This window comes from Musca domestica, unplaced genomic scaffold (genome assembly GCF_030504385.1).
Source record: "Musca domestica strain aabys unplaced genomic scaffold, Musca_domestica.polishedcontigs.V.1.1 4, whole genome shotgun sequence".
NCBI lineage: Eukaryota > Metazoa > Arthropoda > Insecta > Diptera > Muscidae > Musca > Musca domestica.
The window spans coordinates 29,650,957-29,666,166 of record NW_026712328.1 but is presented as its reverse complement, the minus strand read 5'-3'; the positions used below and the strand labels follow the sequence as shown (position 1 = coordinate 29,666,166).

Below are 15,210 nucleotides of genomic sequence, written 5' to 3'. Positions count from 1 at the left end.
AACCTTTTTACCCATTGTGGGGAAGGTACTTGATGGTGTGGGCCGATATTGCCCACTTTTGCACCTGATCTAGCTCTCCTGTAGATATTAGGATTTGCAAAGTTAGCAAAAAATCGAATAATAATGAGGTAAATTATTTTCTTTTAAAATTTTGATCTTTTGTGGGAGTGGTATCAGAAGGATTGAACCGATATTGAATATTTAATATCGTAACCTATAGCAAATAAACGAGCATGTTGGAAATTTTGGTATTAATTGCGTATTTAGGCATTATAATGGTTTAAATTTGAAATAGGTTAAATCTAACCTATGAAAGCTATATATTAATCGATTTCCACTAAACCGGACTGAGGTAAATATATGTTGACTGTGACATCTCGAACCAAACATCGTTCCAATGGGGTGCAACTTTATTTGGTCAAATTTAGCGTCCTTGATGTATTATTTACATGATGTAAATATATTTATGAAAGATATGTGAACCAAATCTGAAACGATAACGATAAGTCTTACAAAGGGTATGCTTAGGATACCTAATGTGGTATAAAATCGGATGAAACTTATATATGGGAGCTATAGCTACATCTCTACCGATTGAAACTTGAAATCGGCAAAAAGATATATATGGGGGCAATATCCAGATCTGAACTGATCTTGATAACATTTGGCAGAGGTATTGCTGAGCTGTACCTGATGTCTGGTACCCATTCTCATTGTTGTGGAGTGCATAATACGAATGTCGGGGTATTTGAATTTGATTTTTACCAAAATTTGTAGCAATTGCTTTTAGGCTGATGTTCTGAAATACATCCTATTTGGACGAACATTACACATATCGCACAATAAAATTTAAATCGGACGAAGATGTGACCGATATACGGTCGGAATCGATCCAGAATGTGGTTTTGTGATGATCATCAAAAAGAATTATGGGTCTATCTCGTTTTTTGTTGCTTATTAGAAATAAATGCACAAAGGCATAATAACCTGTACCTCAGCGTGTTGTCGGGTATAATTACAATCGGCAGCTTGGATCAACTATCAGGTTGGTATTGGATATGAGATATATCGGTCCACGTTTTGGAATAGCCGCCATATAACGGTACCTCTCGACATTCGGTATTTTAATGATTCTCGCCACATTTTTCACGCATTTATGAAAAAGTTGGTATTTGTAGGTCATATTTGGTTTCAGTTCCGATGCCGAAACATTGTGTATATATGTCCACGTTTTTGAATAGCCCCCATAAAACGGTAAATCCCGATATTCAGTATTTTTATGATTTTCGCCACATTTGTTCACGGATCTGACTAAAAGGTGGTATTTGTAGTTCGTAATAGGTTCTAACTTCGGTGGCGGTACATTGTATCTATAGGTCCACATTTTCGTACAACCCCCATATAACGGTACTTCCCGATGTTCGGTTTTTTGATAACTTTTGCCTTAATTTAAACGGATTTGTCTAAATATTGGTATTTGTAGTTCATAATGGATTCTAGCTCCGGTGGCGGTATGCATTGGTACCGGTGGCGAAACATTGTATGCCCAGGTCCACATTTTGGTATAGCGCCAATATAACGTACCTTCCGATATTCGGTATTTTGATGATTTTTGCCACATTCTTTCATGTATTTATCCTAAAATTGTGGAAGAACACTTTTTTCCGATAATCGGTGTTTTTATGAATTTTGCTACATTTTTCCACGGATTTGTCCAAAAATTGGTATTTGTAGTTCGTAATGGGTTCCAGCTCCTGTGGCGAAACATAGTATGTGTAGGTCCACATTTTTTTATGTAGCCTTCACATAATGGAACCTCCGGAAATTCAGTATTTTGATATTTTTGCCACATTTTCCACTGTTTTGTCTAAAAATATATTTGTAGTTCATAATGATTTCTATCTCCGGTGGAAGAACATTGAAAATTTTGATTCACTTTGTGTTGTAGCGCACATATAACGATACCCAGCGATACTCGGTATTTTAATTATTCTAGTCACATTTACCCCCGAAACTGATTCTAATTTGGTATTTAAGAAGATTTGGTAGATTAAAGTCCTTGGTATTTGGTTACTGGTATTCGTAGTTTGAAGTGGAACTCGTTTGAACTCAGTCACTTTTATAAAAAAATGTCTGTCCGTCTATCCGTCTGTGCAAATCACTCTAGCTTCCGAACGAAATGAAGTAGGTTGATAAAATTTTACTCAAATGTGTATTATAACTGCAGGACTTTTGGTATTGAAAATGGGTCTTGTAGGTCCACGTTCAGGTATAGCCCCCATATAACGGTACCCCCCGATATTCGGTATTTTGATGATTTAGCTACATTATTTAGCGGAAATGTTTCAAATTTAGTATTTGAAGTTCGTAATAGGTACTACCGCCTATGACGGAAAATTTTCTTTGCAGGTCCACGCCCCCATACCTCGCGATATTCGGTATTTTGGTGATTTTGGCGACATTATTCACCGATTTTTTTATTCAAGTTTCGCATGTGAATATTGTAATGGTTTATGACAAATGCTGTCTATGCAGGTCCACGTTGTCGTATGGACCTTAATATAACGGCTACATTCGGTTTATTGGATTTTAACAAAATTTTTATCGGATTTTATTTTTTAAAAACTGTCAAAATCGTTCTAATCGGTGGAGAGTATTCAAAGATCGACCTGGTCGAATTTACAGCTTTCTTACTTGTTTTTTATTTTTGTTCCCACGAGTGAGCCGAAAGGGGTTGGAATATCGTAAATTTGGATGGATACCAGGTTAGTTACTCAAATCTTTAGCCCTTCACATCTTTGAAATTTAAAGATTGTATCTTTAAAGGATCGGTATATGCAGAACACTTTGTTTTCCCATAACTATTGTTATTGAGGATATTGGTTTCGCACATAGGGAAGTATATATGGATCTTCCTATCTCGCCGACCTGAGTCGATCTAGCTGTGGTCGCAATTATAGTCCAATCCTCACGAAATTGAAAATGTAAGTGGGTTTTGGTCAGAATAGAAGCCGATTGCTTTTGGAGATGATTGCATAATATTTTGGGGTTTAAATGGTCCAAAAATGGAAAATTTTCCTGATTTTGCAGTTGCTCTACAGTTCGCAATTATGGACCAATCGACGAGGAAGTTAGCATGAGGCTATAGCTTAGGGCTATACAGAAGCCTTGCAATTTGGATGGTCATCGGGTAATATTTAGTGGGTGAAATAGACCATAACATTTCACAAATAGACGGAAGGGTCAATTCTGACCGTTACGTAGATGCCGACAGTAAATATATGCGATATATAAGGGTAATTTCTGGGCCGATAGATGCCGATAGTAAATATATTGGATATATAAGGGTAATTTCTGGACAGTTCTCTATGACATTATTTCAAAAGCGAAATCTTTCAAAATGGACTTAGACATAAGGGGGCTTCTAATATAGTGTAGTGTTGTAGGTCATCACATGGTCGGCCCCGTACGACTATAGCCTTTGCTTACTTCTTTTCAAATGCACTTTTCCTTTTGAAAAACTTTACACTTCTGTTTTCGTAAAAGTTCGAAAAACTTTATAAAGTTTTTACTTGTTTTTTTTTTTTTTTGAATTTCATAGGAATACATTTTTTTATTTTCAAATAAATGTCATTTTGTAATATTTACCTTGGTAAGAAAATATACCCACACACACAAAAATACAATCATATATAATATTCTATCCTTAAGTCAGGCCGCTGGTGATGAGAAGTCATTACTCTCTTGCGTAAGAGATAATTATTCGCGCTAATTGAGGTGTTAATGGGATTTTCTTTATTGCAATTGAATACCTTTGAGGAATTTTAATGGAATCGGAAGGTAATGGCGAAACGCAATACAGATTTCTTAAATATCAGAGATTATATAAAGAATTATGTTTATCTGAAATAACATCTCGCGAGTAAGTTCTCCAATTAGAATGACATCATCATCATAATCGTTAGGTTGCTGTGAAATAGAAACCAACAATAGGAAAAAAGCAAAAAAAAATACGATTATCCTTAACTTCAATTACGCAAAATGCCAATGTACGAACGACCCCGAACCCCGTCATTACGCCCTCATGCCCCACAGCCATACTAATCTGTTGCAATTATAAGACTTAATTACTAATAACCGTTCTCATGATGTTTTTTCTCTCTCTGTTTTTCAGAATTATCCTTAATGTGAAATTTTGTAATAACCCAAATAATAGCAATAATGGATTTTTGTGAAGGATATAAGGAAGAATCGAAAACCAACAAGACCATAAAAGTTCCAGGAGAACCATAAAGTGGTAGTCAGTGGTAAGCTGGCTTAAATTGAAAACTATTACAAACTTGGTCAACTCATAAGGAAGAAATCGGTAACAGCCAGCCAACCAGCCAAGCATTGAAGTGCGATTCCGGAAACCATGCGAATTCCAGTGAAGGATAATTGTTGTCATCGTTGTTGTCGTCGTTGTTCCACTTATATGGTTGGCATTCAAACCAGAACTAATGTTGATACCAAAGAAACAACGAACGCCATTTAAACGGAAAAGTTTATTTGGAAATTGAGAAGTGTTATTCTCGCTCTATCTCTCACTCTCTATCCCCATTTGTCGTGTCAGGCAGTCCGTCTAACTGACACGGCGTGACCAAAATAAGAAGAGCGCAAAAAGAAGAAGAAGAAGAAATCCCACTGATCCTCTGTCCATGTCTCTGCCATAATAACCTGCCATTAAGAAGCCAAACTAACACCAATGGCCATGTTTCGAACTTCGTATCAAAGTTTACTGTTTACATTGCTGCGTCTGTTGTTGCTGTTTGGCGATTTCAATAATTGGGCAAAGGTGAAGTTTAAAGGTAAGTAGTCGAAGATGAAGAAGTAGAAAATGAAACTCATACACATCCATACACACATATGCATTATGCTGTGAGAACTTGAAAACTTTTAAGCAGCTTAGATTGTGATTGAAAACGATAAGCAGCAAAATTGAAACTAATGAGGCAAGTTAAAAGGGAGCTTAAATCTGCAGATGGACTATCTGTGACAGTTAATGAATGAAGTTTTGCCAAAAATTGATTTGTTATTGGCAAATTTGAAATTTACAGTAAACAGGCGTAGCTGAAGTGGAAGTTATATTTAATAATTCTTTGGAATTAAATGCTAATGGGCACTAATTGCTGGGCTGTAGTATTAAGCGAATGTGTGTAAAGCTAAAATTCTTAAATCTGCAATGGGGATGACTATTAATGCGTTGGAATGAGAAATTGGCGTAATTTTAAAAATCGAAATTAAAACGTGCCATGTGCCACGGTATTCAGGGAATGGGCAAAGTTCGATCTATCAAATTCGCGGTCCGATAAAATATAAATATTGATATGTTGCGGCAAAATGTGTCCGTACTTTTAGAAATATGAAACAAGTTAAAATGTTTCGGTCGGTTTTGCCGACAGCTGTATACCCTCAGCCAATCTTCGATTATTTTAAAATCTTTTGACTTCTGGTTTGATTGATCAAATGTTTAAACCTTTATGCAGTTGGTTCCGAAGGAATTGGCCAATATTAGCCATTTCTTGTCGGACCTAAATAAATATGATATAAATATTACGACGTGCTAAGTTTGGACTGTGTTGTGTTAATGGAAATTTTGGGATGAACCAAGTCTTGAATAGAATCGGATGTCAATTTCGCTTTTTATAAGCTTCATGGATATTCAAAACTTTGAGCCTTTGTATGGAAGGTGCCAGAAGGATTGGACCGATATATCACACCTTCACAACGGATCTTTTGTTATTCCTGATTTCGGGTTTTATAAGTGTTTTGGTTATTCAAAACTTTGTTAAAACCTTTGTGGGGGAGGTACTTGATGGAGTGGACAAATAATATCCATTTTTGTACCAGACCTAGAACTGACTAAAATATTAGGATTTGCCAAGTTGGAGTAAACCCGGATTAATTGTACTCTTTCTGTGTAGAAAATATTTTTTGTTTTTGAAAATTTTGACCTTGTATGGGGGAGGTACAAGAAGGAGTAGACCGATATTGTCCATCTTAACACCAGACCTTGGGTTCATAAAATTTGCACCATGTGTGAAATTTGAAGACAATCGGGCTCTTACATTAAATTTTATGAGAGTTGTTGTTGTGAGAGTTGTTTTAGACCCTAGGCCCTAGGTTTGGACCAAATCCAATTCAGAACATTTGGAGTCGATCTAGCGATGTCCGTCCGTCCGTCTGTCTGTCTGGCTGGTGCGCACGATAACTCTCGAAGGAAGTATGCGATTTGGTCCAAAGCTGGTATATAGTAATATTTTTGTCAAACTTAGATCGAGTTCGGAAAAGGACAATATAGGTCCACTTCTTCTGGTACCTCCCCCACAAAAGATCGAAATTTTCCAAAAATATATTTTTTGCACAGAAAAAGAAAATATAATCCGATTTTGCTCCAACTTTGCAAATCCTAATATTTGCGACAGCGCTAGGTTAGGTGCGAAAATAGACAATAAAGTTGCACTCCATCAAGTACCTCCCCCACAAAGGGTCAACATTTTGAATAATTACAAGTCTCATAAAATGTGATGTAAGAGTCCGATGGTCTTCAAATTTCACACATTTCAATATATTTATGCTATCCTAAGGTCTAGTGTTAAGATGGAGTATATCGGTTCACTCCTTCTGGTAGCTCTCCCACAAATGGTCGGAATTTTCAAAAAAAAAATTTTTTTCTCCACAGAAAAAGAAACTATAATCCGATTTTGCCCCAACTTTGCAAATCCTAATATTTGCGTCAGTTCTAGGCCAGGTGCGAAAATAGATAATATCGGTCCGCTCCATCAAGTGCTTACCTCACAAAGGGTCAACATTTTGAATGATTACAACTCTTATAAAATGTGATGTAAGAGTCCGATTGTCTTCAAATTTCACACATCCCAATAATTTTATTAGTCCAAGGTCTGGTGTTAAGACGGAGTATATCGGCCCACTCCTTCTGGTGCCTTCCCCGCTACTTCGTCCGCAAAAAAGACCACCTTAAAATGTTTGATTCATTCCAGGGACTCTAGTACGAAATTTCAGTGGTCCTACTGATAGAGTCCACATTATTTAATCTAGAGCTTGGGTATTTGGCGCAAAGGTTTATATTTATGCAATCTGATTGGCCTACATTGGTCCACGTTTAGATAACGTTATCTCCCGATTTTCGCTATTTTGAAGGTGTCTCCCACCATTTCCAATAAAATTAGCTGAAACTTGGCGATTGGGGTTCTCGATAGGTTTATTCTCTAATACCGAGTATCGAGAGGTACCGTTACATGGAGACTATACCAAAACGTGGACCGATATATCATATATATTAATATCAACCATCCTAGACACAATACAAATTGTTTTGTAAATTTTGAAGCTCTACGTCAAATGATGTGGACTGTATCGTGATTTCAACAGACAGAGAGACGGACATCTCTAAAACGATTTAGAATTTTCGGCTAAATATAAATATATATATTCTTTATGGGGTCTACGACGAATATTTAGGGATGTTGCAAACGGAATGGCAAAGTTAGGGTATATTAACTTTCCACCTTTTCAAGGTGGATGTTATAATAAAAGCGATTGGTTTCAGTGCTCTACCTTTATTTCATTGTACCATGGAGAAAGCCTATGTATACTGAGAGCATCTAAGAGAGAGAATTTGTCTACAAAATGGTAGAGGGAGAATCTTTCTTGATTTCTATCTACATCCCACATATTCAACTTGGAATACACTATCGTTACCATTGCGTTCGTATGCTGAATATATTATTTTCTGTTTTCAACTATCGGTTCAAGGTGACAAGAAGTCGCCTACTTATCTTGGTATGACTGTATTAATGTAGCCCGTTTTGCTTGCACCTGATCAGAAGTAACGATCTTTCATATATGACACTTAAGATGGAAACAATGTCCTTTACGAAATTATCAATAATTGTGACTAGAAGGGGGCAAGCAATCGAGAACCAGCAGTGGATGCCTTGATTCGGCATTCGTTCTTCACAGATTTAGTTCTATGAAAGAGCTCTAACACCAGAAAAAAAAAACAAAGGGATGAACTAGCCTCTTTGCAATTACCTCATCCTTTTCTCATCCTCTTGATCGTCTACGGTTAAATAGCCTTATTTGAGATTGATGACAGTCTTACTGATGACAGTCTTTGCAGTCTTTCTGCCTTCTTTTTATACCTTCCACTATAGTATGGAGGTATATTAAGTTTGTCATTCCATTTGTAACACCTCGAAATATACATATTAGGCACCACAAAGTATATATATTCTTGATCAGCATAAAATTTATGTCGATTTAGCGATGTCTGTCCCTCTGTGGAAATTACACTAGCTTCCGAACGAATTGAAGTAGATTGATAAGGTTTTACTCAAATGCATATTATGTCTACAGGACTTTTGGTATTGAAAATGGACTATGTAGGTCCACGTTTTCATATAGCGCCCATATAACGGTACCTCCCGATATTGGGTATTTTGATGATTTTAGCGACATTACGCACTGGAATTGTTTCAAATTTGGCATTTGAAGTTCGAAGTGGACACTAACGCCTAAGACAGAAAATTGTCTTCGTATAGCCCCCATACAACGCTACCTCCCGATATTCGGTATTTTGATGATTTTATTTCGAAATGGATACTACAGCCTAAGACAGAAAATTGTCCGTGCAGGTCCACGTCATCGTATAGCCCCCATATAACGGTACCTCCCGATATGCGGTATTTTGATGATTTTAGCGACATTACTCACTGGAATTGTTTCAAATTTGGCATTTGAAGTTCGAAATGGACATTACCGCCTAAGACAGAAAACTGCCTCGTATAGCCCCAATACAACGGTACCTCCCGATATTCGGTATTTTGATGATTTTAGCGACATTTTTTACGGAATTATTTAAAATTTCGTATTTGAAGTTCGTAATGGGAACTACAGTGTAAGACAGAAAATTGACTGTGCAGGTCCAGGTCTTCGTATAGCCCCCATATAACGGTACATCCTGATATTCGGTAATTTGATGATTTTAGCGACATTATTTACCGGAATTATTTAAAATTTCGTATTTGAAGTTCGTAATGGGAACTAAAGTCTGTGACAGAAAATTGTCTATGCAGGTCCAGGCCTATATTCGGTATTTTGATGAGTTTAGGTACAATACCCACCGAAATTGTTTGAGTTGTGGTATTTGAAGTTCGTAATGGCTGCTACAGCCTTTGGTAGAAAATTGTGTATGCTGGTTCAGGTCTTCGCACAGCTCCGATATAACGCTACCTCCCTTTATACGATATTTTGATGATTTTAGTTGCATTATTCGCCGTTTATTTCAAGTTTCCATTTTGAATATGGTAATGACTTATGACAAACAATGCCCATGTAGGTCCACGTCGTATAGACACCAATATAACGGCTATATTAGGTATTTTTAAAATTTTAACAGAATTTTTTAAGGATTTTACTTCCAAATTCGTTCTAAATGGTGGAGGGTATTCAAAGTTCGGCCCGGCCGAACTTACTGCTTTTTAACTTGTTTTATGCTGATTTCGTTGACGAATATAGCCAAGTATCGTGGACAAGCAAATCATATAGGTGAGTCTACCTTTGGAGATACAGAAGGGTATTTTGCTTTTGAAGATGATCGCAAAACAATTCAAAAATCGAAATCTTCCAAAATGGATTTAGACATAAGGGGCTTCTAACAAATTGCAGTGTTGTAGGGTATCACATGGTCGGCCCCGCACGGCTATAGCCTTTGCTTACTTATTTCTTTCTCTTCACTGTTCGTCTTTTGTTTGGTTTCCATAGTCGACGCCGATCTGTCATCTCTGCTGTTAAATACACTCACCCTGGCACCGATTCATGTGCATCTATTGTCCTTTTTAATATTCGAAATTGTCACTTGGTCATAGGGACTCGAATGCTAAGACCCCATTCCATTTCCAATATCGAATATAGTCGATATCCCGACTGACAATTATCCCTGGGTTAGGGGTGATTAAATCGAAATCCCATTAATTCATATTTATATTCGATAGTTTGGGCGAATACTTGATATTACAACACAATTATTAAACCAATATTCTCAACGATAACCAAAGCTACTGGTGTCTTTTGTTGCCAAAATCAGTTCTGACAAAATTCTAATTAAATTCGTAGCCCAACCAATCCTTGAAATATCATTATCCTTACAATTTATTAATTAAACTTCAAAACTAAAAGTTTTTGTTGGATATCTCATCGGTTCCGCAAATACCTTTCTACTCATTTAAAAAATAACTCAATTTTATTATCGAACAATCCCATCATTGGAGAAATTCGAAAAGTGTTGAACAGATAAACTTATTCCAAACAAATAAGATATTCAATTCAATTCTGCAGAAACAGAAACCGCCAACGGAATTACTATCTCAATAGGTGATGAGAATTCAATTCACCGGAATTCCAAATAAATGAAAATTTCATTTCCATTTGTAAAATAAATAAAATGTCATTGGTTTCCCTTGCTCACCCTCTCTTTCTCTCTATCTGCCAATATCTCCTCGGCTTCGTAAATAAAGCAATGAATGCTCATCTTGAAGCTGCGAGCAGCCCTTTGTCCACTATTCTCAGATATTTTCAATTCAATAGTTAAGGTACGTGTTTTGCTTATGGCATTCGAATTTCTTATGAAGTGTTGTAACTCCTATAATTTACAACAACAACCAAAAAAAAAACAACAACAAAACACGAAATACAATAAAAATTTAAGTGCGTTGGTGGACTTTAACAAAACCCAGGCAACCAACGACGACAAACCATTTAACACAAAAAACGAACCAACGAACGACACTTCGACGAATATAGCCAGGCATCTGGCACATTGGCGCCACCCATTAGAGAAATTTAACCATCCAACAAACGTAAGCGGCGAACCATTTTCCATGGTTTGCAATATGAAGACAAATGTCGTAGATAAACGGATGTCATTCAATGGAATCGAAATAAATCTAAAGTTATAACAGGAACAGCACCACGAAAAACTGGAAATTTCCATTGCATAGGAAAAATGTATTGTGACCACGAATTTCCTCCGTTTTTATTGCTGTTGTTGTTGTTGTTGTCGTTGCTGCAACAGCACAACAAACAAATAAACTAAACAACAGCTACGCAGTTCAGGAATAGGAAAGGGATGACGAATGTCGATTTCAAGTTTTCGGGACAATTTTTTTACACTAGAGGTACGTCAGGGTACTATTTTCAGACCAAATGATCTTCTATGGGAGAAGACCAAAGGGTCTTCTATAGCAGAAGACGAAATGGTCTTCTATAGTAGAAGACCAAATGGTCTTCTATAGCAGAAGACCAAATGGTCTTCTATAGCAGAAGACCAAATGGTCTTCTATAGGAGAAGACCAAATGGTCTTCTATAGGAGAAGACCAAATGGTCTTCTATAGGAGAAGACCAAATGGTCTTCTATAGGAGAAGACCAAATGGTCTTCTATAGGAGAAGACCAAATGGTCTTCTATAGGAGACGACCAAATGGTCTTCTATAGGAGAAGACCAAATGGTCTTCTATAGGAGAAGACCAAATGGTCTTCTATAGGAGAAGACCAAATGGTCTTCTATAGGAGAAGACCAAATGGTCTTCTATAGGAGAAGACCAAATGGTCTTCTATAGGAGAAGACCAAATGGTCTTCTATATGAGAAGGCCAAATGGTCTTCTATAGGAGAAGACCAAATTGTCTTCTATAGTAAAAGACCAAATGGTCTTCTGTAGGAGAAGACCAAATGGTCTTCTGTAGGAGAAGACCAAATGGTCATCTATATGAGAAGACCAAATGGTCCTCTATATGAGAAGACCAAATGGTCTTCTAAGACCAAATGGTCTTCTATAGGAGAGGACCAAATGGTCTTCTATAGGAGAAGACCAAATGGTCTTCTATAGGAGAAGACCAAATGGTCTTCTATAGGAGAAGACCAAATGGTCTTCTGTAGGAGAAGACCAAATGGTCTTCCATAGGAGAAGACCAAATGGTCTTCCATAGGAGAAGACCAAATGGTCTTCCATAGGAGAAGACCAAATGGTCTTCTATAGGAGAAGACCAAATGGTCTTCTATAGGAGAAGACCAAATGGTCTTCTATAGGAGAAGACCAAATGGTCTTCTATAGGAGAAGACCAAATGGTCTTCTATAGGAGAAGACCAAATGGTCTTCTATAGGAGAAGACCAAATGGTCTTCTATAGGAGAAGACCAAATGGTCTTCTATAGGAGAAGACCAAATGGTCTTCTATAGGAGAAGACCAAATGGTCTTCTATAGGAGAAGACCAAATGGTCTTCTATAGGAGAAGACCAAATGGTCTTCCATAGGAGAAGACCAAATGGTCTTCCATAGGAGAAGACCAAATGGTCTTCCATAGGAGAAGACCAAATGGTCTTCCATAGGAGAAGACCAAATGGTCTTCCATAGGAGAAGACCAAATGGTCTTCTATAGGAGAAGACCAAATGGTCTTCTATAGGAGAAGACCAAATGGTCTTCTATAGGAGAAGACCAAATGGTCTTCTATAGGAGAAGACCAAATGGTCTTCTATAGGAGAAGACCAAATGGTCTTCTATAGGAGAAGACCAAATGGTCTTCTATAGGAGAAGACCAAATGGTCTTCTATAGGAGAAGACCAAATGGTCTTCTATAGGAGAAGACCAAATGGTCTTCTATAGGAGAAGACCAAATGGTCTTCTATAGAAGAAGACCAAATGGTCTTCTATAGGAGAAGACCAAATGGTCTTCTATAGGAGAAGACCAAATGGTCTTCTATAGGAGAAGACCAAATGGTCTTCTATAGTAGAAGACCAAATGGTCTTCTATAGGAGAAGACCAAATGGTCTTCTATAGGAGAAGACCAAATGGTCTTCTTTAGGAGAAGACCAAATGGTCTTCTATAGGAGAAGACCAAATGGTCTTCTATAGGAGAAGACCAAATGGTCTTCTTTAGGAGAAGACCAGATGGTCTTCTATAGGAGAAGACCAAATGGTCTTCTATAGGAGAAGACCAAATGGTCTTCTTTAGGAGAAGACCAAATGGTCTTCTATAGGAGAAGACCAAATTGTCTTCTATAGTAAAAGACCAAATGGTCTTCTATAGGAGAAGACCAAATGGTCTTCTATAGGAGAAGACCAAATGGTCTTCTATAGGAGAAGACCAAATGGTCTTCTATAGGAGAAGACCAAATGGTCTTCTATAGGAGAAGACCAAATGGTCTTCTGTAGGAGAAGACCAAATGGTCTTCTTTAGGAGAAGACCAAATGGTCTTCTATAGGAGAAGACCAAATTGTCTTATATAGTAAAAGACCAAATGGTCTTCTATAGGAGAAGACCAAATGGTCTTCTATAGGAGAAGACCAAATGGTCTTCTATAGGAGAAGACCAAATGGTCTTCTTTAGGAGAAGACCAAATGGTCTTCTATAGGAGAAGACCAAATGGTCTTCTATAGGAGAAGACCAAATGGTCTTCTATAGGAGAAGACCAAATGGTCTTCTATAGGAGAAGACCAAATGGTCTTCTTTAGGAGAAGACCAAATGGTCTTCTATAGGAGAAGACCAAATTGTCTTCTATAGTAAAAGACCAAATGGTCTTCTATAGGAGAAGACCAAATGGTCTTCTTTAGGAGAAGACCAAATGGTCTTCTATAGGAGAAGACCAAATGGTCTTCTATAGGAGAAGACCAAATGGTCTTCTATAGGAGAAGACCAAATGGTCTTCTATAGGAGAATACCAAATGGTCTTCTATAGGAGAAGACCAAATGGTCTTCTATAGGAGAAGACCAAATGGTCTTCTATAGGAGAAGACCAAATGGTCTTCTATAGGAGAAGACCAAATGATCTTCTATAGGAGAATACCAAATGGTCTTCTATAGGAGAAGACCAAATGGTCTTCTATAGGAGAAGACCAAATGGTCTTCTATAGGAGAAGAACAAATGGTCTTCTATAGGAGAAGAACAAATGGTCTTCTATAGGAGAAGACCAAATGGTCTTCTATTGGAGAAGCCCATGTGTCGACTTTAGGAGAAGACCAAATAGTCTCCTATAGGACAAGATCGAATGGTATTCTATAGGAGAAATCCAAATGGTCTTCTATCGGATATGACCAAATTCTATTGAAAAATACCAAATGGTCTTCTATAAGAGAAGACCAAATGGTCTTCTATAAGAGAAGACCAAATGGTCTTCTATAAGAGAAGACCAAATGGTCTTCTATAAGAGAAGACCAGACGGATGACAAAAACCTCATTGTCATCCGTCTAGAGAAACCTTGTGATCTCCTTTAAACAAGACGTAGTTTATGGTTCTTCCATAGGAGAAGATCCACCATGAATGTGCGTGGAACTTTGTTTTATCATTTTTCAAAAAAAAAGTTCACTCCAACTGGCATCCCTTGAAAAGGGATAGAAATTCGATTTTAGATAACAAAGCCGCATCAACTGAGAAAAGTTTTGCAATGTTGGATGCGTTGAATGTTTTCGGTCTTATTGCCGCTGTTGTTGCTGTTGGTTGTCGTAGTTCGCTTTTTATAATTTATATTTTTTTTAGCGGAAATCCCACCCAAAGAATGCCACAGCTCAACATTCAACTTCGTTTAAATGAATTTGCAAAGTTAGCTGCATTTAACGAATTCTGGAGATAAACAGAATATGATTAAGGATATTTTATGCGTCGAAAGGAAATGAAGTCAATTTCAAATAAATAGGGGGTGAATGAAGTTGGAAATTGTTTATTTCGAAACTATGGACGGAACTCTTTTTTTTAAAGTAGATGTGAATATTCAACAATTGTAGTGACCTACAACATTGTGTTCGCTTTGGTAGCTTTTGTTCTTCAATGCAGCATTGTGAAGCAACCTCAAATGGAAGGCTTTTGAATAATAAGCTTTAGGGTGAGATTCCGAGGCAGCTAATTTTATGAGATTTTATATGTGACATGTAAAAATATTTGAAAAATGTTGAAATCTGCTAAAGGTGCCAGATATAGTGATCAGAAGTATTTGGAAGTGTGAATTTAATGAGAATCGAACAGTTTTTATGCGACTAATTGTTAATCAAAATTTTAATCTTTAGTGGGACAGGTGCCAGAAGTCCGATAAATTCCATGTTGACATCAGATCTCCGGTTGAGAGAATTGTTTTTAAATATGCTTGTTTTGCAAGT

General features: G+C 37.1%; 1 protein-coding gene across 1 annotated transcript in view; it reads left to right on the top strand.

Moving 5' to 3' along the window:
• LOC101899431 (uncharacterized) overlaps positions 1-15,210 on the top strand; it is a 344,124-nt gene that overhangs the window by 51,691 nt on the left and 277,223 nt on the right. Inside the window, exon 2 of the mRNA XM_059126826.1 lies at positions 4,175-4,847. Within this exon, the coding sequence (XP_058982809.1) occupies positions 4,745-4,847 (103 nt within the window). The 5' untranslated portion in view covers positions 4,175-4,744. The remainder of the gene's footprint in view (positions 1-4,174; positions 4,848-15,210) is intronic.